Source organism: Pipra filicauda, unplaced genomic scaffold (genome assembly GCF_003945595.2).
Source record: "Pipra filicauda isolate LSUMZ 115617 unplaced genomic scaffold, ASM394559v2 scaffold595_size249610_pilon, whole genome shotgun sequence".
Classification (NCBI taxonomy): domain Eukaryota; kingdom Metazoa; phylum Chordata; class Aves; order Passeriformes; family Pipridae; genus Pipra; species Pipra filicauda.
The window spans coordinates 157,869-181,588 of record NW_024104748.1 but is presented as its reverse complement, the minus strand read 5'-3'; the positions used below and the strand labels follow the sequence as shown (position 1 = coordinate 181,588).

At 49.1% G+C, this 23,720-nt stretch overlaps 3 protein-coding genes across 3 annotated transcripts; 1 reads left to right on the top strand and 2 right to left on the bottom strand.

Annotated features, from left to right (window-relative positions):
* Positions 1-422: 422 nt before the first annotated feature.
* Positions 423-1,655, bottom strand: CUNH1orf74 (chromosome unknown C1orf74 homolog). The gene has a single exon (XM_027725778.2). The coding sequence runs from the start codon at positions 1,612-1,614 to the stop codon at positions 733-735; it is 882 nt and encodes a 293-aa protein (XP_027581579.1). The 5' UTR covers positions 1,615-1,655; the 3' UTR covers positions 423-732.
* Positions 1,656-2,462: 807 nt separating this feature from the next.
* IRF6 (interferon regulatory factor 6) lies at positions 2,463-10,625 on the bottom strand. The gene is made up of 8 exons (XM_027725787.2): positions 10,518-10,625; positions 7,051-7,227; positions 5,969-6,173; positions 5,378-5,500; positions 5,116-5,262; positions 3,908-4,300; positions 3,417-3,535; positions 2,463-3,046 (listed from the first exon to the last, which is right to left on the bottom strand). Exons 2-8 carry the CDS (start codon positions 7,222-7,224, stop codon positions 2,825-2,827), a joined length of 1,383 nt encoding a protein of 460 aa, XP_027581588.1. The 5' UTR covers positions 7,225-7,227; positions 10,518-10,625; the 3' UTR covers positions 2,463-2,824.
* A 3,493-nt stretch (positions 10,626-14,118) lies between these two features.
* GUCA1B (guanylate cyclase activator 1B) lies at positions 14,119-23,273 on the top strand. Its single transcript, XM_027725789.2, has 5 exons — positions 14,119-14,197; positions 16,213-16,424; positions 18,541-18,690; positions 20,356-20,470; positions 21,083-23,273. Exons 1-5 carry the CDS (start codon positions 14,140-14,142, stop codon positions 21,208-21,210), a joined length of 663 nt encoding a protein of 220 aa, XP_027581590.1. The 5' UTR covers positions 14,119-14,139; the 3' UTR covers positions 21,211-23,273.
* Positions 23,274-23,720: the final 447 nt, after the last annotated feature.

Genomic DNA, 23,720 nt, shown 5'->3' with positions numbered 1-23,720 from the left:
TTCCTTTATTTACTGCCTCCCTCTATGGGACGTTTTTGACCTGCACCATCTCTACTTGTACCTGACAAAGAAACCTGCCTCAGGGAGGCTCTTTAGCACAGTCCCCTTGTTTTCCCCTCGTACCTGTTCTGAGCAATTTTTCCACCTCCCATCTACCAGGCCCTGTTCTATCCTGCTTTTCTAGCCTGTCTTGTGGCCAAGCATTCCCTCAGCCACACCTGCTTCCCTTTCACTGCCAGCACCACATTAATCTGAGAGAGGCAGAGGTTTTAAGCCCCTTTTGAGCTGCACTGTGCAGGTTTTACAGAACTTGCCCCTCATTCATGCAGAGGCTCAGCTACGACCCAGTGCAAGACACCACCTCGTATGAGCAGTAAATACAACACGGAGCCTCCAACAAACTTCACAAATTCAAAGTACCGTGGTGTTCAAAGTTTTTATTCACCCTCAGCTGCTCACAGCAAATAAATACACCCTTACAGGGCACAATCTGCAGGCAGGACTGAGGCTGCAGAGCAGCTGTGAGCACACACATCCACACGCTTGTCTTCTTTAAAGTACATGTATTTGTTGTGCCACTGGCCCGTGAGGTCAGGAGGTCAGGAGATTGTCACAATTCAGCCTTTGGTGCTCAGGGGCCAAGAGATGCAGTGGGTCACACACAGGGGAACTGGATCTTTTGCCTCGGTCCTCGATGTAAGAAAGGCCAAAAAGTCCAAGTTTGCTCATGTTTTACAAGGCAACTGCTGGAAGAGACACGACCTCGCTGGAAATGCAGAGATCCACAAAGTCACTCTGTGCACTGAATGCCTCCTTCAGCTCGTCACACCAGGCATCCAGCACCTCTCCCAGCTCCGTGTGGAGGCTCTCCGGGATGCTGAAGGAGTAAATCTGGACCCTGAGACCGTCCTTTATCCTGGGGCAGGAGGCCTGGACCGTGAACACCCTCAGCGGTGTCAGTGCCAGGCAGTTCTCCTCCCTGGAGAAGGTGTACACCGCGGGGTACCCCAGCAGCACCCCCACCACGGGGCACAGGTTCCAGTCCTCGGGCACAACCTCGCTGCAGGACACCGGCCCGGCGCCGGCGGCCTCGGCATCCCGCAGGTGGTCCAGCAGGGAGGCGAGGTGGCCCTTGATGGCCTCGGCCTCCGGCTCCCCGCAGAGCGCGGGGCATCCCCTCCCGGCGGAGACATCCACGAAGGGCGCGGGGCGGGCGCGGAGCATCCCCTCCAACCTGCCGCGGGCCAGCCGCGGGTGCAGGAGCAGCGCCGAGCCCCCCATGCCCAGCACGTGGAGGCGGCTCGGGGCCAGCCCCGCAGCCCGCAGCCCGAGCAGGTACCGCCGCAGCTCGGCGGGTCCCGCGGCCCCGCAGTCCCAGAGCAGCGCCGGCTTCAGCCCCGCCGACACCGCCAGCACCTCCCCGGCAGCGTGCAGGGCACGGGCCGCCGGCAGCCGCCGCCTTGTCCTGCTCCCTGTGCCCTGAGCATCCCGAAACCCCAGAGCATCCCGAGACCCCAGAGCATCCCGAGTCCCCTGAGCATCCCGAGACCCCAGAGCATCCCGAGCCGCCGCCACCAGCAGCGCAGGGGACAAGGCGCTGCCCCCGAGGGCCATGGACCTGCAGACACCGCAGGGCCCGCGGTTCCGGGGCGGGTCTAACCAAGCACGGCCCCGATCCCGGGGCGGGTCTAACCAAGCACGGCCCCGGGCGGAGCGACCTTCCCGGGCGGAGCCGTGGATAAGGAAAAGGCTGTTTGGGAGCAGAAATAGGGAGAAACCTCAGCGCTCGGGGAGGGAAGGGATGGGGGCACGGCCAGAGGCATCGCCCAGCGCGCAGAGCTGTGATGTGACATTACAGCTTCACAGAGTCGCAGAGTGGGTTGGGTTGGAAGGGATTTTAAGTATCATCCCCTCCTCACATCTCCCACTAGACCAAGTTGCTCCAAGCCCTGTCCAACCTGGCCTTGGACACTTCTAGAGATGGGGCAGCCACAGCTTCTCTGGGCAACCTGTGCCACGGTCCTCAGAAAGAAGAATTTCTTCCCAATATCCAACCCAAATCTTCCCTCTTTTAGTTTAAAACCATTCCCCCTTGGCCTAACGCTCCATACTCTTGTAAAAAAATCCCTCTGCAGTTCTGTTGAAGCCCCTTTGTGTACTGAAAGGTGCTCTAAGTTCTTCCCAGAGTCTTCTCTTCTCCAGGTGGCTTCTCTGAGTTTGCAGAGCTGTTTTTTTTTTTTAAAGACAAATTCCTGTGTCACCTGCTCCAGGTGACCCTGCCCTGGCAGGGGGGTTGGACTGGATGAGCTCCAGAGGTCCCTTCCAACCCCAGAAACTCTGTGATATATGGATTTACAGTGCCTGTGTATACACACCCCTATAAAAAAAGCACAGTAGAAGAAGCATCAGCATCCCAGCTGGCTGCTACAGCCCAGTTAAAGAGAAAAAACTAGACAAGGTGATATTCTCCAGGCAGCTTTAATAGAGCAGATTATTTTCTTTTTCCCCCTCTAATGATCAAGTGCTTATATACAATGTATCAATAGCAGATTAAAAAAAATATTACAGAATCGAAAATCTGATTTATACACAGGGGTTGCTTAAGCAAACAACTGAAAAGGGTGAAGGAGTCAGAAGCATTCCTGTAATCCCCTCTGCTTTGAGGGCTTCCAAAACAAAAGCACCTACGAAATTATGGAATCAAGATGACCAGATTTACAGATTTTGTTTATTCAGGTGTAGGCAAGGCACTGGTTAAGAAACACTTTTCTATATGTACAACAGAAAGAAAACCCCCGGGGGAGGAGGCAAAGCCGGGGGTCTGTCACTGCGCCGGGAGCGGCTGTGCCATGTGCAGGGGGGGGGCCTGCATGGGCCACCCCTCCTGGTGGTTCTGCAGCAGCCTGTAGAGCTGCTTCAGGTGGGCCACGATGTTGTCCTTGATGTCGGGGGTGGAGATCTGCAGCCTCACGCTGCCGCTGTCGAAGGAGCGCGTGAAGTCACCCGAGAACATCTCGTAGATCATCCGGGCCACAACTGGGATGACCTGTTTGAGAGGAAGGCATTTGTTTTAGGCCAGTGGCACACAGAATATCCCCGTTATTTTGCAGGAATCCCCCGTTCTGGATGCTGGGGGTGGTTTCCACAATGATCTAAAGAGCACTCACAGACTGATTCTATCCGACCCGTGTAATGTTTGTATTTGCTCTCCCCAAACTCACCAGCCCTACTGGGGTTTTCCCAGTGTCAGAAGCCACAAGTCTCTGCTATCCTTGGGCACTGATCCAGAGACAACACACCAAACCCAACAAGGCTGGCACAGAATCACAGAATCAACTAGGCTGGAAGAGATCCTCAAGTCCAACCTGTGACCAAACACCACCCTGTACGTGTCACCTCAGAGCCTCAGCTCCTACCTGCACCACAATCAGCTTCCTCTCCCTGGGCTTTCCATCGGGCCACTCTTCTCCAAAACAGAAGTAGATCTCATAGGGTGGCTGTTTCTCAATTTGTCCTTTCTGATGGGCAATCAGCTCTAGGAAGAAAAGCAGAATGATGCAGGGTTGTCCTCTGTCAGTTAGAAACACCCCACCCCACCTCACTGTATCATCCCAGGTCCTGCCTACACACTGTCCTTTGCCACCTCTTACACATACTCAATCACTTATTTTTTCTGGTACCCAAAGAGCTTTTTTTCTAAAAGCAAGGCCCTCCAATGTCTTTCAGAGCATTAAATGAGCATTAAATGAGCATTATGCCACACATCTGCTCCATGGAAGTCAGGGAGATGGTGGTCCCAACCCACACTCCACACACAAGCAAAACAAACAGTGCACCCAGACCAACCCTTTCCAGCAGTGCCCAGACCAGCACCCAAAGCTGTTTCCCAGAAGCAGAAGTTACCTACCGCTCAGGAATGTTTCCAGACAGAAGAGTTTGACTTTCTTCTGCCTCTCAATCAGGTTTGGTGTGGTGGAGGAAGGCGCACAGGGCCCAGACCAGTAGACCTTGCACTGGCAGAGCCGCACGGCGTAGATGGCGTGGCCGCTGACCTCCAGGATCAGCCCCCTGTCCATAACGTCCAGCAGCCGACTCGTGAAGATCTTCTGCTTCTCGTTGGTGATCTGCTCCGTTCCTGGAAACTTCACTTGCTCCAAACTGATGGGCCCAAAGAGCTCCTCCTGGTCTGGCATGGGGCCCAGCTCTCCGTAGAACAGTCTGCACCCCTGCGGGTTGCTCACGGTCGTCGTGGGCCCGGTCTCCTTCCCTCGGTACTCAAACTTGATTTCCAGGTCTGTCACTGAGAGAGAAACTGTCACTGTGGCTTTTCCTGCATGTTCAGCATCAGCAGCAGAGATACCCCATGGAACCATGGAATCACAGAAATCCTCAAATGGTTTGGGTTGGAAGGGACCTTAAAGCCCATCTTGTTCCACCCCTGCCATGGGCAGGGACACCTTCCACTAGCCCAGGTTGCTCCAAGCCCTGTCCAACCTGGCCTTGGACACTTCCAGGGATGGGACAGCCACAGCTTCTCTGGGCAACCTGTGCCAGGGCCTCACCACCCTCACAGGGGAGAATTTCTTCCCAATATCCAATCTAAACCTACTCTGTGAGTTTGAAGCCATTCCCCTTGTCCTGCCACTCCATGTCCTTATGAAAAGTCCCTCTCTTTCTCGCAGGCTTCCTTCAGGTACTGGAAGGCCAAAATTAGGTCACCCCAAAGCCTTCTCTTCTCCAGGCTGAACAACCCCAATTCTCTCAGCCTTTCCTCACAGCAGAGCTGCTCCACCATCCCTCTCATCAACTTGGTGTCTCCTCTGGGCTCGCTGCAGCAGCTCCATGTCCTTGCTGTGCTGTTGTTCCCCAGAGTTGGAGGCAGCTCTGCAGGTGAGGTCTCACCTGAGGGGGCAGAGGGACTGAATCCCCTCCTCCCCTGCTGCCCAGGACAGGGTTGGCTTTCTGGACTGCAGCAACCCACTCTACAGTCACAGGAACATTCAAACTCTACACAGTTGTTGCAAACAAGCAAACAGCCACAGGACAAAAAGTGAAAACACTGGGGTTTTTTTAAAGTGCAAGGGCAGAAGCACTATTACAAACCCACACACATACTTGGCAGAGAGCTGATCCAGAGCTCAGGGCTGCTGAAGAAGTCGTGCTGCAGTGCAGTTGGAGGCATTTCCATATCCAGAGGTTCATTCTTTGGCCACACAGCTTCAGGGCTGCAGTTCTCTGCACTGCCTGGAGCCATTGGAGATTCTAAAAAAAAAAAAAAAAAAAGGCAACAGTTCTTCAATAAACCAAGATCTTACTTCAAGCATGCACCAATTTACAAATAAATAGACCCAACAGTACATTAGTCTGTGCCACCAACCATTGATATTAAGAAATGGAAATGTCTCCTGAATAGGGACATGCTGAGATTGATTCAATTCCTCCTCCTCTTCATCATCAAGATCATTATCCTTTTCATCCCACGGAGCTGAGCCAGTGGAACCTGAAAACAAGCACATTCTTGTGCGTGAAACACTGTGATGCATTTCTTGAAAAAAAACCAATAAAATCTTCACATTGGTTGTGCACAGTATTGGATAATTATTTGTGTATTTTTCAAATATAAGTGAAAGGATAAATGTGATCTGTACAACACGATATTTTCAGTTTAATAAATAGTTCTAGAGAGCTAACGATAAAGTATTGATAAGGTAAGACACAGATAAAGTAAGATACAGTATTGCCAATATGAGACTGTTGAGCAGAGAGCACACAACTGTGTGCAGCTTTATTCATCTTAGTACTGGTATTAAAATATGGTTCAAGGTCCTCTTAGTTTAAGCCCAGGCTTACACATGGCAGCTGCTCTCTGCTGCACACCAAGGCAGCTCGAGAGTTAATGCACAGAGGGAAAGGGATTGTTGGACAAATGCCTGCTCAGGAAGCAGCTCTGTGGCAGCAGGGCCCTCACCTGGATTAATGATTGATCCCTGGGACTGCGGGATGTCGCACACCTCATAAATTTTAATGGGGTTCATGGGCACCTCCTTGGTGCCATCGTACATCAAATTGAATTCCCGGCTTTTGTTGAGTGCACATCGGAGCTGGGCTTTCCACTTGGCAGGGTCTGGCTCATCCACTCCTTCCTGGTACTTCCCTGTTTCCACGGCCCATGCCTGGGGACAAAGTACACCGAGCTCAGGCCACAGCCATCTGCACAGAGCAGCTTTTATCAGGAACCAAGGCTTCCAAACAAATTCACTGCAAAACCCTTCTCCTGCAGAAGCCTTAACCAGAGCTCCTCTGATAACCACAACAGAAATTCCCCCCCTTTAATAGCTCTTCCCCGTTAAAAGAAGGAGAAAGAAAAAAAAAAAAAAGGATGGAAATCCAAATTTCAGAAAATCATTAGCAATTCTGAACATGCAAAGTACAAACTGTAGAGGGTCATGCACAGAGTTTTTCTAGGTCTCTCAGGTTCAATAGCAGAAGTCATTTGGAGCCATACCAAGGAGGAAGGGACTTGGTTAAAATGGAGTGAAAGGGCAGCCACAGATGTCCAGTGGCTCTCTCACCTCAAAAATCAGACTATCAGCCCAAGATGCCTCCAAGATAGAGGCCATAAATTCCTCCAAGGAGTGCAGGGAGTTATAATCAATCCCTTGGGATAAGAATATTAGTGGCAGCAGCGATGAGTGCTTGTGATGAGCTTGTGGTGGGACCTCTTCAGGTTTATGTAACAGCATTTACTGGTCTGGTGCCAAGAGCAAGGCAGCTCCCACATCCTAAACCCAGCAGATGAAACAAGGAGCAGCAATCTTCCAGAGCCCAGGCCTCAGACACCATCTGGCCTTTGGTGGTTGGAAAGGGTTAAAGAACTCAACACCGACTCAGGCAGTGCCAACCTTGGCATCCAGGTGCACAAAGTGGCTTTTCTGAGGTCAGATAAATAGGACAAAATGTGCCTGGAAGCAGCTCCTGAGATGCCTGTCCAGCTCCTGGGCCAACAATCCACCTCTCTGTCCCTGTGCCCCGAGCTCTGCCCTGCCTCACCTTGAAGATGGTGTTCTCCTCCTCGTGCTGGGGGCTGTGCCTGGTCGCGTGTTTCCAGGGGATCTGGAACCGCTTCGCTTCCCGGTTCAGCCAGATGAGGCCGGGATACATCCCACTGTCCACCTGGGCCACCAGCCACGGCTTCAGGCGAACCCTGCGCGGGTGCAACGCCATGGTCTGCAAGAGACAGGGGTCGACAACCACTCACCCACCGCTCCAGGTCAGTCAGGACCCCAATGCTCTAAAAATACCTGAACTCGTCCAGCGAAAAACCGCTGGGTTACCGCTGTTATTTTTCGTGTTACTGCACATTGAAACCACTCATTGGGACTCAGCTGGGCGACTCCTCTGCCAGCAGGAGTTACTCACACATCACTGAGCGGGGACCAGGACTGTTACAAGGACAACAACTCGCTGTTAAACCTTCCAGAGCGCGTTATTTGCCTTCGCCGAGCGCGCGGAGGGCGAGCCCCGAGCGAACCCGAGCTGGAGATAAAGCCACGAACAAGCCACAGCAAGAACAGGCAGCAGAGTTTCCAAAGCCTCAGCAAAGGGGCCGAGCCGATCTCGTGCTCCTTTTCAGTCCTGTCAGACCTGCCATCGAGGAGGAGGAAAAACTCACACGTGCTTTAGCCCAGCTGGGGTGGAAGGGGCTGTTTTATCCCAGAGACAGACCTGCCTCCCAAAGTCATTTTACGGCTTTTTCACGAATGCCCTGAAAGCAGCATAATCGTTGGCAAACACCACTGACCTGTAATAACCAGGATGTTTATCCAGAAGGACATGAACTGCAAGTCTGCCCTGCACTCCTGCTAAAAAATCGAGTGCTGTTTACTTAATGTTTTCGTTTAAGTAGCCCCGTGTTGCCGACACAGTTGCAGCCAACCAACAATATTTTCCTTGTGTAGAACAAAGCCAAACAAACAAAATTAACGCCCGTCCCTCTGCAAGGCCAGGAAACATTCAGTGTCTTTGAATTTTAGCAGGGGACTGCTACACATGCTTAGAAGCTGCATCCCCCATATTCCTTTGTAAGTCTTGAAACAGAGGTGAGAAATTACAAATATTCCCATTAATAAAGCAGTTACAGGTTAAGTAAAACCTTTGCCATAAGCCCTGAATACTGCTGCAGGAGTTGCAAAATATGTCTAGTAGCAAAGATGGAGAAGATTAAAAAAATCCTATCCAAGAACTAGTCTAGGAACAGGTTTTATTTGTTCAAATACCTGTAGATCCCATTCAGATGCAAGTGCTCACACAAAATTAATCCAAACACAATTTAGTCTATCTGTTAAACAAAGAAAATAGTCAGCTTCAACTGCAAATCATCTTTAAATAATAGTTTGAAAATGTGTGGGCACATTAGCAGAGTGTTTCCCAGGAGTTGCAAAGGATCAGGAAGCAATCATCAAAATTATTCTGTGCTCCTGAAACTCTGCTGTGTTAGTTCTCCATGTCAGAAATGCCCTCAGAATTAAACTTTGCAGCGTGTTTGCAAAGACACAAAGTCCAGGTTAATCCTGGACTTGGAATCAAAAGCAAAAGCACGTATGGACTTCTCTTGGAAAGGAAAAAAAAAAAAAAAAGTGGCATTTTAACAAAAAATCCTTCCCAAGGCTCGTTTCCACCGCCTCTTTTACACTTCACTTTACAAGCAGTCCCTTCTAACAACAAACACTGCATTTGCAAGGCCGGCAGTGAATTCAAAGCCACAAAAAGAGAAATTAGTGCCCCTCTCACAGCAGACGAGTCGGGTGCCGTGGGCTGGGCTCGATCGGCCCGGCCCCAGACAGCGCCTGTCAATGCCCGGCATTACAATGCTTTATGACCTTTTATCACCGATGACTTGTTGACACAATAACCGAGAGCAAATCAACTTGAATCCCATTGCTGGGCTCAGACGGTGAGTCAGCCTCTTACAAACTTCAACTTCGATCCGGGGGGGCTGGGGGGGTCCAGTAATGCCGGAGACTCCGGGAATGTCTTCTCACTACTCCTGGGATTTGCCAAGGGAGGTTTGGCCCTCACTCCCGACCCAGGGATCCTCCAGTTCGCTTCATTCCCACTCGATCTGGATGGTGTGTGGGGATAATTAGCACATCCCTGTGCTGCTAATGCACGGTCAGCGATGTAATTATTCCCTGTACCCTAATTATTATTTAATAAGTCTGACACTTCTTGGGAGAGGAGACGGTCACCCCGACGAGAACAACTTGAGCAAACTCGGGAAGGGAGCAAACATCCTGCAGCCACTTCCCCAGGACAGCAGAGCAGTGACCAAGGTCAGGGACAGCCCCGGTCGGCTGTGGTGACTCTCGGGGCCCTGGAGTGGTGCCAGAGAGCCCAAAAACACACGGTGCACCAGGAAAACGCGGCCTGAAGCCCGGCTCGGCTTTGCTGCACAGATGCTTTCACTCTCCGCCTGCACTCCCAAATATATTCCGTGTTCCTGCTCCACCTTGTCCATTAAGCCTCTGAAGAAGGAAGGGTCTTCTCTGGGTTCGACACCACAGACCCCGTTCCTTGCTTGTTACCTTTGATTACATCACCCTGTGTCTCATGGATCTGTATCCATTTTTACAAAGACAAACGTTCCCACGGAGAAACTGAATTTCCATCTGACACTTAATCGCCTCCCCACACCGGGAACCCAGAGCTCCCACATTTCAGAGATCTCTACATCTCTCTTCTCCCCTCCACAACACATCTGAACACGGTGAATTCTCCCAATTCCCAGTCACGGTGAACTCTCCCAATTCCCAGTCACGGTGAACTCTCCCAATTCCCAGTCACGGTGAACTCTCCCAATTCCCAGTCACGGTGAACTCTCCCAGTTCCCAGTCACGGTGAACTCTCCCAGTTCCCAGTCACGGTGAACTCTCCCAGTTCCCAGTCACGGTGAACTCTCCCAATTCCCAGTCACGATTAACTCTCCCAATTCCCAGACCCTGCAGCCCAACCTGGAAACCCCAGCCCTCTACCGCGGGCCCGGCAGCCCATTAAGTTGGAAGGGGCACGAGTTGTTCCAGTGTTGGTTTTTGGGGTGATAACAGCAGCGACCGAAGCGGGTGGGGGGCAAACACCACCCTCGCCCTAACTTTAGGCCTCGCTTTACCCCGACTTGAAAGGCGTAGCCCGGGGCTAGGACAGCCCAACCCGCGGCACAGATGGGGAAGGGAGCCATAAATTGCCATTTTCAGCGGGCTCTGCCCTCCCGGCTGCCCGCGGAGCCGCACGAACCCCCCTGGCACCACCACCACCACCACCACCACCACCACCACCACCCCCCGCCCATCCCGCCGGGATCGGGGCGCTCCCGCCGAGCCGCCGCCCTTCCATCCCCTGAGCCCCGCGCGTCCTGCCGGCTTCTCCCCCCTCCCCAGGTCCCCGCTCCGCCCGGGAGCTGCGCGAAGGGCGGATCCCGCGGCCGCTCCCGTCCCGTCGCATCCCATCGCCGCGCCGCTCACCCGCTCCGTCCGTCCGTCCCTCCGTCCGTCTGTCGGTGCCGCCGGCGGGTCGGGGAGCGGCTCCGCGCCCGCGGGGGCTCTAGGGCCGCCCCGCGGAGCCCGCGCGTGGGCTCGGGGATCGCCGCGGCCGCGCACACTCAGCGCCCGCCCCGCCCCGCCCTCACCTGCCCAGGTGAGCCCGGCGCAGCCGCAGCGCCCGCCCCGCCCACGGGCACCGCGGGGGGAGAGAAGGGGGGGCAAGCAAAGGACCCCCCCCTCCCAAAAAAACCTGGAAGGAGCATCCCAACCCCCCCTCCTTCTAGAGAGACTCCTTTCCCTTCGAAACGGGATGTTTAGGGGAAAAAAAATTCATTTTAGGCTGGTTTCTCCTCCCCGTTTTAAATGGAATATTTGGGAAAATTAGTTTCCTTTCAAACGGGATCCCCCCCCCCCTTCAAATGGAATATCTAGGAAGTAAAATTTCTTTTTAAAACTTCCCCCCCCCTTTTTAAATGGAATATGTAGGAAGTAAAATTTCCTTCTAAAACTCCCCCCCCCCCCCCCCCCTTAAATGGAATATCTAGGAAGTAAAATTTCCCTTTAAAACTCCCCCCCTCATTCTAAATGGAATATGTAGGAAGTAAAATTTCCTTTTAAAACTCTCCCCCCCCCCCCTTTTTAAATGGAATATGTAGGAAGGAAATTTTCCCTTTAAAACTTCCCCCCACCCTCCTTTTAAATGGAATATCTAGGAAGTAAAATTTTCTTTTTAAAACTTCCCTCCCTCTCCATTTTAAATGGAATATCTAGGAAGTAAAATTTCCTTTTAAATGGGATATATGTATATTTTTCCCCTTTTAAATTGAATATCTAGGAAATCAAATTTCTTTTTTAGATGGGAAATATTTCTTTCCTTTTAAAATGAATATTTAGGATATAAAATTTCCCTTTAAATGAGGTATATTTTTGCCTTGTAAGTTGGATATTTAGGAATGAAAATTACCTTGTAAATGGGATTTTTTTTTTCCTTTTAAATGGAATATTTGGGAAAGAAAATTTCCTTTTTTGGAAAGAAAACAAAACATTCCTGTTTGGGTTTTTTGGTTGGTTTTTTTTGCCATTCAAAGCATATTCTGCCGAGTTACAGAATCACAGAATCATTAAAGGTGGAAAAGCCCTCTAAGATCATCCAGTCCAACCATTAACCAGCACTAAACCACGTCCCACAGCGCCACATCCACGTGTTTCTGGAACTCTTCCAGGGACTGTGACTCCACCACTCCTCTGGCTCTCCCATTCCAGAGCTTGACCATCCTCTCAGTGAAGGAATTTTCCCTGTTATCCAACCTAAACCCCTTCCCAGCACAACCTGGGGCCATTTCCTCTCGTCCTAAATGAATCCATAAAAATCCATATACGGGATGAAGTAAAAACTAAAGTCACCTCTGAGGAACACAAAGCTACGGGAATGCAGTTTTTTCTCTGGAAAGCATAAGAAATATTCCTCTTTCCCACCTCCATCCCCGGTCTGGGATCACACCTACCCCTGGGAAGGGGCTCAGCAGCATCTCTCCCCTGGTCCCTGCTCAGTCTCCCACCCTCCAACCTCACATCTTATTTATTTTCCTCGTAGGTGGAGAGCTGTGACTCAGTGGTGAATCTTGGTTTCAAGGATCACACAATACTTTACCAGCCAGTTTCAATGAACCAGAAAAAAAAAAAAATTAAAAAAAAATAAAATAAGAATTTCCCTTCTCCTTCCCATCTGTGATGACTGTGGAGAGTGCAGAGTCCTGCCTTTGGAAAGGCTGACTGACATCCACAGCTCAGGGCTTGGAGCTGTGCAGGATTTTGGAAATCTTCACACACACAGAAGGCAATTCAACGTTTTTCTTGGAAAGTTTGCCTTGCAGGATGCCAAGTGCAAGGTAAATATCTCAGGCTTCATTCACTCAGCACGGAGTGCCACTCAGGGATAACATTAGCAGGAGTTTGTCAGCACATAATACAATCTTCCTGCCAATAAACAGGAGACAAAAGGTGACACTCCAAGGTCAGCGTGTTGGGTGACAGTGAAAACGGGGGGGTGAGATGGGTTTGGTTGGTTGTACTTTAATATGTAAACCAAGGGACAGCTGCTCCTGCAGTGCAATGTAATAATACATATATTACATCCCCCCTGGTGCTGTTCCTGCTGTATAAAAGTGTGCAACGGGATGGACAATCTTGGGAGCAACTGGGAAGAGACACAGGGAGGTGTTGGGCTGAACTCCCAGCCCAACTATAAAAGGATCTTTGATCTCTCCTCAGATGGCTCAGCACAAAAGCTGCCGTTCATCCTCCCCACATTCCTGCTGTCCACGCCTCCCTCCCGCCTGGAGACAACGGGGACATTTAAGGATGCTTCAGGTTCGCTTTGTTTGTGGTTGGATGCTCGGGGAGCTTTGGGGATGACACGAGCAGTGATGCTGCTCCCTGTCCTGCGCTCCCTGGCTGGCTCTGACGGAGCAGTGGGAGCTGCCCTGGGCACAGTTTTGCTCTTTCTGGGCCCACTGGAAGGAGAGTTGAGATGCTCAACCCACAGGAGGGGTCTCGGGGCAGGCCAGGGCTGGGGGATTTAAAATAAGGGAGCAACGTGGCAAAACAACCAGGGGAGGGCTCCTCGGGTCTCATTCTGCCTCCAGTTTGACTGAAGTTGGTCCCCTCATCCCTGCCAGCACCCTGCTGCCTCTGTCCCAGCCTCCACTGCCTTCCCAAGCAGCAGCAGATGCCAAACAAATGAGTCTTCCCAGCTCTCTGCAGGGTTTGGTGGTTTTTTTTTTTTCCCTCTTGAGTTTCTCCCAGCTCTGCTGGAGCGTGTGGCAGCATGTTTGGGACTGAGCTGACAGGAAATAAGCTGTCTTTTTTCCATGCTCTTGGCTGGGAAACTCCACAGCTTTGGAGCTGTATAGGTAATAATTCTGGGATAACTCATTAGGCAGGACATGTAATCAGATGTTGCCTGTTGGTAACTAATCATCCAAAGTGTTCATTCTGACAGAACATACACAGCATTGATGCTGCTCCTTCAGGCAGCCAAAAAGGACCAACCTCTTCATGGTAGCGTTTTCTAGAAAGAATTATTTTTATTTTTACTTCTCTCTGCCTATATTTACCTCTGCCTGCACCGTTTTTTTCGAATCAAATTAAGAAATCCTTTGGCTGATAAACTGTCCCTGATAAAGTGACCCTGTGCTGGCTGAGAGACTCCCCCAGTGCAGTCTGCAGAGCACACACCACCACGAGAGGATGTGCAGAGGAATTTTCATACCAGGAGCTATAGGATTTACTTTATTTCACTGCCAAATTAGCATCACTGCTTTTATCAACACGATTGTGTGTCATGATACCTGCAAGAGCAGCAGCCAGGCTTTGTAACCCGGGCCTCTTGCAGCCCTTTGTTCCTGGCTGGAGAAGATTGCAGCCATCAAAACAAAAGAGGAACCATTTTCTCTCCTGGGAACAGATCACCGAGTTCCCATTAAGGCAAAACAAAATTATGCAATGAGTCAAGGCAACAGTGCTGGGCATGTGGAGTCTTGTTGTGTGCTCTGAGCACTCACATTCCAGCAGGCAGCCTCCCCGAGCAGGAGAGCAGCACGAAATGGTGGGAGGCTCCAAAGGGCACATCCAAAACTCCCCAGGTGTGCAGGAAAAGAGAGGTGAGTCCTCCCCACCCCTGTCCTGGCAGCACCTCTGTGGCCTGGGAGCTGTTTGTGACCCTGAGAGAACTCGTGTCCTCACCAGATACTGCACAAGATGACTCGAAAAATTACATAAAATAATTTGTAAACACCACTGTGGCTGCCACAGGCTTCTTTCCAGTGGGTTTAGTTGAGAGGAAAACACTGGGGGATGGATTTGCTGTTATTTTTCCTGATGAGCCAGAACCTCAAGCTGCTCTGCTGTGGAAAAGAGATCTCAGAGTCAGGGGCTGAAGTTTGGCTGAAGCATTTACAGAAGGAAGGACTGAGTTCATTGAATGTGTTGAATTCCTTTAGGCACGAGGATAGAAAACACAATTCCTCTACATTATTGATAAAAATATTTTAATTAAAATAGAATAGTCTTTCTGGCAACTTCTCTGGCCCTTCCCATCCATGGGATGCTTCTGCTCAACTGTCTATATCCTCTTTTTGCTTTTCTCTTGAGTGAAACCATGCATTGCTTGGGTTCACTTAAATGTAAAAATGTAGAAGCATAAAGTTATACTATACATGTAAAAGTGTAAAGTTACACTGTACTCCTGCAAATCTCTGGATTTTGCAGGAATATCCCTGATGGAATATACATGGAATATCACTGATGGCTTACTCAGAGGTGTGAGTGGACTCAGAGCAAACCCTGTTCCTCCAGTGCAGCATGAATTGCTCTACTGTTCTGCAATATCAAATTTTAGCCTGATTCTTAGCCAGTATTCTTCCTTGTAAGAGACTCTTATTACAAAACCAAGCCAAAAAAAAAAATAAAAATGGAAGATCCAAAAAAAGTGAGCAGCCTAAATCCTTCAGGGCCTCAGCATTAGAATAAGGGAGTCCATTGTTTCCTATTAATGCTGCTCCAATCCTCTTAATAAAGATAACAGGCTGGCTTGGGCACATTTATAGCTACAGGTCATTCTTTCCAGCTGACACAGATAATGGTTGGACTCAGAACAATTGGTCTGATGTGGGTAAAAGCTGGTGGGCTCCTGGAAGAGAAGGAAGGAGGGCTGGGTGGTGTAAAGAGAGAGGAGGGTCTGAGCTGTGGCTGTTGCTGAGCAGGCAGAGGTCAGGGGGTATCTGTAATAAAAGCAATAAGCAAAGTTCAGTGGGGAAGGGGGAACTGGAGTGTTTCCATGGATAAAGGCACTAAAGAGGGAAAAGGGGATAAAGGGGAACTCTCTTAAAAATAAGGAAATAAACTGTTCCTGTTATTTTTAACTTAAGGTTCTAAGACTGAAATGTGAAAATAAGAGGAAAATGTGTGTTTGTACCTATTTACTGGTTCTCTCACCCATTTTGTATAGAGCACAGCCTATAGCAGGTATTCAATTAAATTAATGCATTAGCAGGGGGGGTTTCATGGGAGTGCTTGGTTTTTTTCAAGATTTTCTCCCTGCAGTTGTTGTTTGTTCTTATGCCTCATCTCACCAAAGCAGTTGAGTCACCCCCCCCAAGCCAGCATTGAAAAAACCCAATGTTATTTCCCTTAAAATCCTTTTTTTCCCCCCTTTGAAAATCTCCTGTGTGTAAAAAGGGACCCTCAGCTCTCAAATTCTTTGCCACGAAGGCATTAATGCATAGAAAGCCTCTGACCCTCTGGAGTTTGTTTCTAAATAGGGCACAGCTCAGAACATCTGAAGGTCTCTGGGGCTCATAGGAGGGAATCTCCTAATGATCTTAGTTACTTTTATACCTGCCTGAGACCAGAGTGCTCCAGTGCAGAGAGGCAACCCCGAGATCACCCAGTGAGCACCAGGAACTGGAGCAGTGAGAACTCGGGAGAGAAGGGGGCAAGAAGAAGATAAAACACCAAGAAAAGAAGGTGAAATAACCACACGCAGAATTAACATCGAATAAAGGCACAAGGCAGCCAGAAGAAAAAGAGCAAGGAAACAGCAGCTAAAGGATATTACAAGCAAAGGAATTTGGGAAGGTTTTCCTTCTTTTCCTTCTGGTTTTTGGTTTTTTTTTAGCCTGCAAAATGGGACAGCAGTTTACCAACGCTGAAGGGGAGCAAGGAGAGATCGACGTGGCAGAACTGCAGGAGTGGTACAAGAAGTTCGTGGTGGAATGTCCCAGTGGGACCCTCTTCATGCACGAGTTCAAGAGGTTCTTCGGGGTCCAGAACAACCAGGAGGCAGCAGAGTACGTGGAAAACATGTTCAGAGCTTTTGACAAGAACGGGGTAAGTGGTGAGGGGTTTTTACAGTTGTTTGTGTCATGATTTGTGTGTCTTTTCCCGGGATTTGCAGGTGTTTCAGTGCAGTGCTCACCCCTCCTGGCACTGAGGCATGAGGAGGAGCACAGGCTGCACTGGCCTGGGAGGGACTTATCTTCTCCTAAATCTCTACCCAAATTAAGATCAGAGTGTCCCCTTAAAGGACTAAGGCTGGATTAAAAGGTTGAATTTTAGCAGTGTCACATTTTGAGACAGTGTTGTTGAAAGGTCCTCAAACAGCCAAGGTTGCTACATGGAAAAATTATTTATCTGCTGTGATAAAGGGGGAATTACAGTGGAGGAAATTCCTGCTCAGGCTTGCTATATGTTGGAGGAAGTGTGTTTCTATATGTATATATATAGAGCATGAACAGGTGGTATATAACAAAATATTGATTTTAGCTTGGCTTTCCAAAAGCAAAGGAATGCTGAACAATTCTGACATTCTGGTTTTGATTCCCTTTGCTGTATTTGTCATCAGGCACCTGGAAAAAAGTGGGCTTTCTGGTTTAGTCACAGTTTAGACATACCCAGGCTCTGCTGCCAAAGGCAGCCTAACACTGGCCTGGGATATTTTAAGTACTTAAAATTATGTCACACAGTTGCTTTTCTCATCTAGACATGGGTAAGCAATGCTTGCCAAGTGGTTCAATTCTTTTTTTCTGAATCTTTTGATCCTATACCAGCTGTGGGGTTGTTTGTTGCTGTGTATTAATACAGGAGAAGGGGAGACAAAGTCAGTCATCTCTGACAAACTGATTTCCCTCATGCTCCCTTTGAAACCGGTGGCAAAATCACAGTGAGGTGGCAACAAAAGTCAGTTTGTGAGAAAGGATAAAAAAAACCCCTATGGAATATGTGGGCAGGTCAGACTTGTCTCAGAATCTGAAGCTGGAAAAACCCACATTCCTGGGAAAAAAAGAAAAAAGAAAGAAAGAAAAGTTCAGGTCCCAAATTTTGTTATGAAAGTCGTGCAGAGCAAACAATGTCCACAACAGATGAAGTCCCATGCCTAGTTTATAGGAGCTTTCCTAACAACACAAACCCCCCTGTCTTTAAGGGATGCTGATATATAAAGAGCACTAAATTTAGGCAGGGAGTTTGTTTGAATATCCTGAGGGTATCTAATCAGTTGATCAGGACCTAACGACCCAAAGGATTATTGGTAATACAATAAGAAGATGGAAACAACTTCTCAATTGTCTTTTCCTGCTCTCTGGGCAGCACAAGCAGTTGTTGCTCCCAGGGGCTGTGGAGCATTTTGGTGCCTGTGGGGAGAGGGGCTCACCCAGCCCAAAATCTCCCAGGGGTTTGCTGAGGGTGGGGAGGGCTGGGAGGTGCCAAAGGGGCCCTGGGGAGGGTGTGGATCTTTATGAGGACCATATTCTAGAGTGCCCTGAATCCCTTCAGGGTGAGGTTTTTAGGAGGATGAATATCCTGGTGTAAATCCTTTATTGGGGGTGTTCTTGCTGCCTTCTTCAGATTGGTGACAAGTCCATTGTTGAATCCTTCCTCAGCTCAATCAAGATGAAACCAGACAGAAGGATGGGGGAAAGGGGTAATGGTTGGGTGTTCAGCAGTGAGGCAGCTGAGGTCATTGAGAATCTCTTCCCCAAAAAGCAAATGTCTCCTGCACTGATCCCCATCCTCAAGGCCAGGTTGGACAGTTTGGAGCAACTTGGGATAGTGGAAGGTGTCCCTGCCCATGGCAGGGGGTGGAATGAAAATGAGCTTTAACATCCCTTCCAACCCAAATCATTCTGTGATTCCCTGATCAGGTCATTTTGTGGGGCATTTAAATCTCTAATTTCTGCAGTTTGACAGGTGTCCCCCCCTTATTGCACTGCTTTGCAGGAGAATTGCTTTGCTCCTCCACTGTCACACTCCTCAGAGGGGCTTGGCTGTGCCTACTGGTGCTGCTGAGCTGGCACAAACCTCCTTTGAAGTGCCAAATAAACAGCTGTCCCATTGGAATACCCTTTTGGGCAATTTCAATCCAGGTTTTCTAGGGCTTTCAAAGCAGTTTTCTATCAACTCGTACCCAGTTAAGTGTCATCCAGCTGCTGCTTTTCTGTTTCCCCAGGATAACACCATTGATTTTCTGGAATATGTAGCTGCCTTGAATCTTGTTTTGCGAGGAAAACTGGAACACAAGCTGAGGTGGACGTTCAAAGTGTATGACAAGGATGGGAATGGCTGCATAGATAAACCTGAGCTGCTGGAAATCGTTGATGTAAGTAGGCATTGCTTCATCTCTTCTTTAAGCAATCACTGTTCTTTGGCAATGTAATGATGTGTGTGGGGCTTGTGATAATCAGGTTTCAAGGATGGTGGTGGAGGGAAAATGCCTGACCTTTGGTGAAAGGGTTCTGTGCTCAGTGGTTTGGAGCCTGGTGGGGTGTCTGGGGGGTCTGTTATACCCCCTTTGGGCTGCCTGGCCCTTGTTGCTCTGTCCAGGGATCCTGTATCTCTGCCCTGCCTTTCCTTTCAACCCCTTCACACCAAGATTCATGGCATTGGAAGAGGGTTTCACTCCATGCCCCTTATAGGAGCTGTTTTCTGCCTGAGTAGCTGGTGAGAACACACTGAGAGGCACAAACTAGTACAGAAATCCATTTTTAATGGTTCCTTTCTGGGTTCCTGCAGTTCTGCACTTAGATTTGATCAGTGACTGTGTGAAGGTCTGACAAGAGGCACTTGGGTGATTCTGTGATTTGATTAGCAAGGTGGGAGCTGGTCTCTTCTCCCAGGTAGCAAATGCTAGAGCAGGAAGAACTCACCTCAAGCTGCACCAGGGGAGGCTTATTAGATTGGTTATTAGAGAAAACTTATTCACTGAAAGGGTTCTCTAGTGGTGAAGTCACCGTCCCTGGAGGGATTTAAAAGCCATGTAGATGTGGCACTTGGGGACATGGTTTAGTGGTGAACATGGCTGTGCTGGGCTAACAGTTGGACTGAGTGATCTTGAAGGTCTTTTCCAACCTGAACCATCCTCTGGGGCTCAGCAGACAGTCAGACACAGGGGGCCTGTGCTCTTACTTGATGTGAATACCTTGGTGCTTGTGCTGGAGCACCTCAGGTGCTGCTCCCCTTGCACAGCAGGGCCTGGGAGGCTCAGTCAGTGGTTACCACACGTTCTAGGATCTCAGGGGAAAGGCAATATCAAGAACACACCAGGAATTGAACGTGTGGAAAGCAGATTTTGGCTGGGAAGCGTGAGCAGGTCGTTACCTGCAGCCCCAGGTGTGGGGGAATCGGGTCAGCCTGTCTGGGGCATATCCCATTTTAGTCTTGAGGTCAGCTAAGAACTGCAAGAACTGTGTAAGGCCACTGCTAATCCCCTCTCTGGGGTGACTTCAGACAAAACCCTTCAGCCTAAGGAGTAAAGGTGACAGTGAACAGGTGGCTGTCAAGGGAGGAGTAGATAAAATCTGACCCTTTCCCGTGGCAAAGTGGAACAGAAGCTGTGGGTCAAAACACGTGCTAATACAGGCTTGATCTTGCAGCTTGGGCACAAGTTCCCTGGGAGAGAGAGGGCTGGGTAAGTCCAGCTGTGCCTGGCTTTGGATGTTAGCAAAAAAATCCCAGTAGAGTCAGATGACTCTCCCATCTGTGAAACTCTCACTTTGTTCTTTGCAAAGGAACCCCGAGGTGTGACCAATACATGTGAGGAAAACAGGAGGGCAGCAGTTTCAAAGAGCAGATGAGGTAAATCTGCAGCCTGTGTGGGTGTAAGGTCAGAGGTTTCATTCCAGATCTGAGGCTGCTGAGTGGCAGAGCCTTCCAGAGAGGTCAAACCCACAGCCTTTGAAAAAGACCTTCACAGTGTTGGGGTGATAATGGAGTTCACTGCTTTTCACTTTCCAGTTCTTCTCTTAATTTGTGAACATCTTTTCAGTCTATCTACAGGCTGAAGAGGGCGTGTTGGTCGGACACAGAGGACAGGACCCCACTGCTCACCCCAGAGGAGGTTGTAGACAGGATATTTGAGTTAGTGGATGAGAATGGGGATGGTAAGTGATCAGTGGCACAAATTGCATTCATGTCTAATGAGAGGTACCTGTGCTGGGCAGGCTGGCTCTGATTGTGGCTCTCCAGAAACCTCTTGGGACTATTGTGTTACTCAGACACCCCGGGTTTGGTTCTGCTCTGTTTGATAGAATCAAAAGTAACTTGGTGGAGGAGGGTGAAATAATTATTGTTATTTTAACGTAAAATACAGAGGAGTCACTGTTCTGTGTGGATTTTGATGCCACACAGATCTCATCCTCTGAGAGCCCCAAGAGCCAGAGGGCAGGCCCTGGTCCCAGCACAAATAACCTGAATAAAGACAATGGTTCCAAACTGGGGCTTGCAGGATCAGACTTGCAATCCTGGAGGAGCCTGGGGGAGCTACTGAGACATTCCATGTCTCTTGTTCTGATGGGGCAGGTGAATGCACTGGCCACAGCCTGTGGTTTGTCTTTCAGAGCCCTGGCCTGAACCAGGTGGGGGAATGAAGCAAGCTCTTGTCTGATTAGCATATTATCTGGAACACGGATGGTATTTGCTTCCTGCCTTCTTCTTCTTCTCTTCTCTCTCCCCTTTTGACTCTGCATCTTGTGTCCCCCTCATCTCATCCACAGGGCAGTTGTCTCTTGATGAGTTCATTGATGGAGCCAGGAAAGACAAGTGGGTGATGAAGATGTTGCAAATGGATGTGAACCCCGGGGGCTGGATCACTGAGCAGAGGAGAAAGAGTGCTGCACTTTGAGAAAATTCAGCTTTGGTACAGCTGAAAGTGGGATGCTGACTCCAAGTGTGACTCTTCCTCTAGGGTGGTAGGGACTTTCCCTTGTAATCCAATCTCAGCATCCAGATGAAAACTTGGATGGTTTAAGAAGCCGTATCTCGACCTAAAACCCATGTGCTGCTGGTACCCAGAGACTATTTTTGGCCCATGAATAAGTCTTTCTGTGTACACAGTACTGTGTTTGCCAGCTCTGGTTTTTGGTTACACCCCAAGGAACAAACTTTTTTTTGTGGCTTCCTGCAGCAGATCCTGAGCAGGGTTTTAGTCTGAGGACAGACAGGATGGGGAGGTAAGAAAGCCAGGCAGTGGTCCTGGTGTTTGCATCACTCAGAGATACAACACATCAAACCACCAGTGGCACCAACAGAGGGGCTCTGGCAGGTGTCAGACATCCAGGATGTCTGGGTGTGTATTTTGTAGCCTATAATGTCAAATTAGGGAAGACCAACAGGTTGCTGAGTCCAAAAATGAGAATTGGACTAGAGCAGTAGCCAAGGCACCACACAGAGCTGAGGGAAACGATGCATGGGCTGGAGAGGGGGAGCAGCAACTCCTTCCCCTCCCTCCTGTGCACCAGAGTCTGCTCCTTCTGCCTGTCCAGAGGGTCTCTGAGGGGCTGGATAAATGTTGTTCTAAACACTGAGCAGCACAGGAATTGCTCCTCTTCAGGGCCCCATTTAGAGGACAGAAGGGCACAAGTGGGACTGGGCTCCTTTTGAGCCCTTGGTTTTTAGGGAATCATCACTCTGGAACAGCTTCTGCTCTGTGAAGGGTGGGTGAGCTCCAGGAGCTCCAGGGCTTTCACTGCACTGGGGAAAGTTTTGTGTGGAAGCAGAGACAAAGGGGAGAGCAGAGTTTTGGTTGGCAGTGTCTCTGCAGTGAGAGGGTTTGTGCTGCTTTATTGGCAGGACCACCCAATCCTAAATCACAGGATGGTTTGGGTTGGAAGGGACCTTAAAACTCCTCCAGTTCCAACCCCTTGTCACGGACAGGGATGCCACTCTCTAGATCAGGTTTCTCCAAGCCTTGTCCAGCCTGGCCTTGAAAAGAATAGAAAAAGTGACAAAAATCCGAGTTATGAAGCAGTACAGTGGTTTTACACTGGACTTAATTTAGCCACAGATACAAAATTCACACACGTTGCAGGCTGAGCTCTGCTGTTCTAACCCATATTTCCACATGTATGTATGTGGAAAAAGAATTTGGGTTAAATCAATATTTTGGGTCAGATGACCCAAAATATTGGATTTACTGGCTCATTCACAAGAAAAAATTAATCAGGAAAAAATAACATGAGTTTGCCTGCTTCATTTTAATTTTCCCCTGGGGTCAGTGGACCAGGTCATACCAATGAAACCATTTACAACCCCTTTTTTGTGGCCTTTAATTAGGAGTGTACTATCTGTCATTAGTTGATTAGTTTGCTGGTTTGTGGTCTTGTCAGTTTAGCCAGTGTTTAAATTCAGGGACATGAGGAAGTGTTCAGGATAAGGCACAATCAGTGCTAGAGTTCAAATCATAGAGATTTCCACTTCAAAATAGCCTTTCTAAGAGTTCTCTGTAAATACACACTAGTCTGTGCTGTGCTTACTTATCAGAGCTGATTAGACTCCTGGTTTATGCTGCTCTTTCAGGCCCTTTCAAGTCAATAGTTTATCAGCCAAAGATCTGACAGAAAAATCTCACTTCTGACTCGAGAGCCTGCGTGAAAACATTCACTTCTGGGAAATGTGAATGAAAACATTCAACTCGTGGAGAAATGTTTTCATTAGAGGATCCAAATCTCTAATTCCTTGAATTTCAGCATCTCTGAAACTCTGCTTCTTGCCCAGTTTTGAAGTGGCTGTTTAGTTACTGTAGTTGCACGTTGCTGGTTGACTTCAATGCTTTAAATTCTCTAATTCTGCTCAGCCCCAGGCACTGAAGGGGCTGTTTGGTGGGCTCATGCCAGCACCCCTCTCCTGGGGTGCAGAGGGCACCCAGCACTGAGCACTTGTACAGCCCTTGGTAGGAATTTTCTAACACACGACTTGAATAAAGAAATATTTATTAAAACCCTTTGTTTTGTAGCATTTCTTTCTTTACTGAGCATGGAAGTGAAGACCTGTGTAAGCACCCAAGCCTCTGAGTGAAACTGTAGCCTGTGAGGCTGAAATATTGAATTTAGGGGAGGTGTTGGTGTGAGAGCTGGGTAAGACAGAGATAAGGCAGAGATGACGACGCTGCTGCAGAGGCAGAGCAGGGAATGAGTCTCCTCTGTTTAACTTTCATGGGATGACAGCAAAAAGGACAACAATATGAGTAAAAAAATGATATTTCTCAATGGAATTTGAAATGGGTGCTTAAAATAAAGTGAGCTGCCAGTGCTGCAGATGCCCCCACTGTGACCCTGCCAGGGCTGAAGCAGGAACCCTGAGGAATTTAGGGCTCAGGAGCTGGATGTTTCCACCTCCTCTGGCCTGGGCAGATCT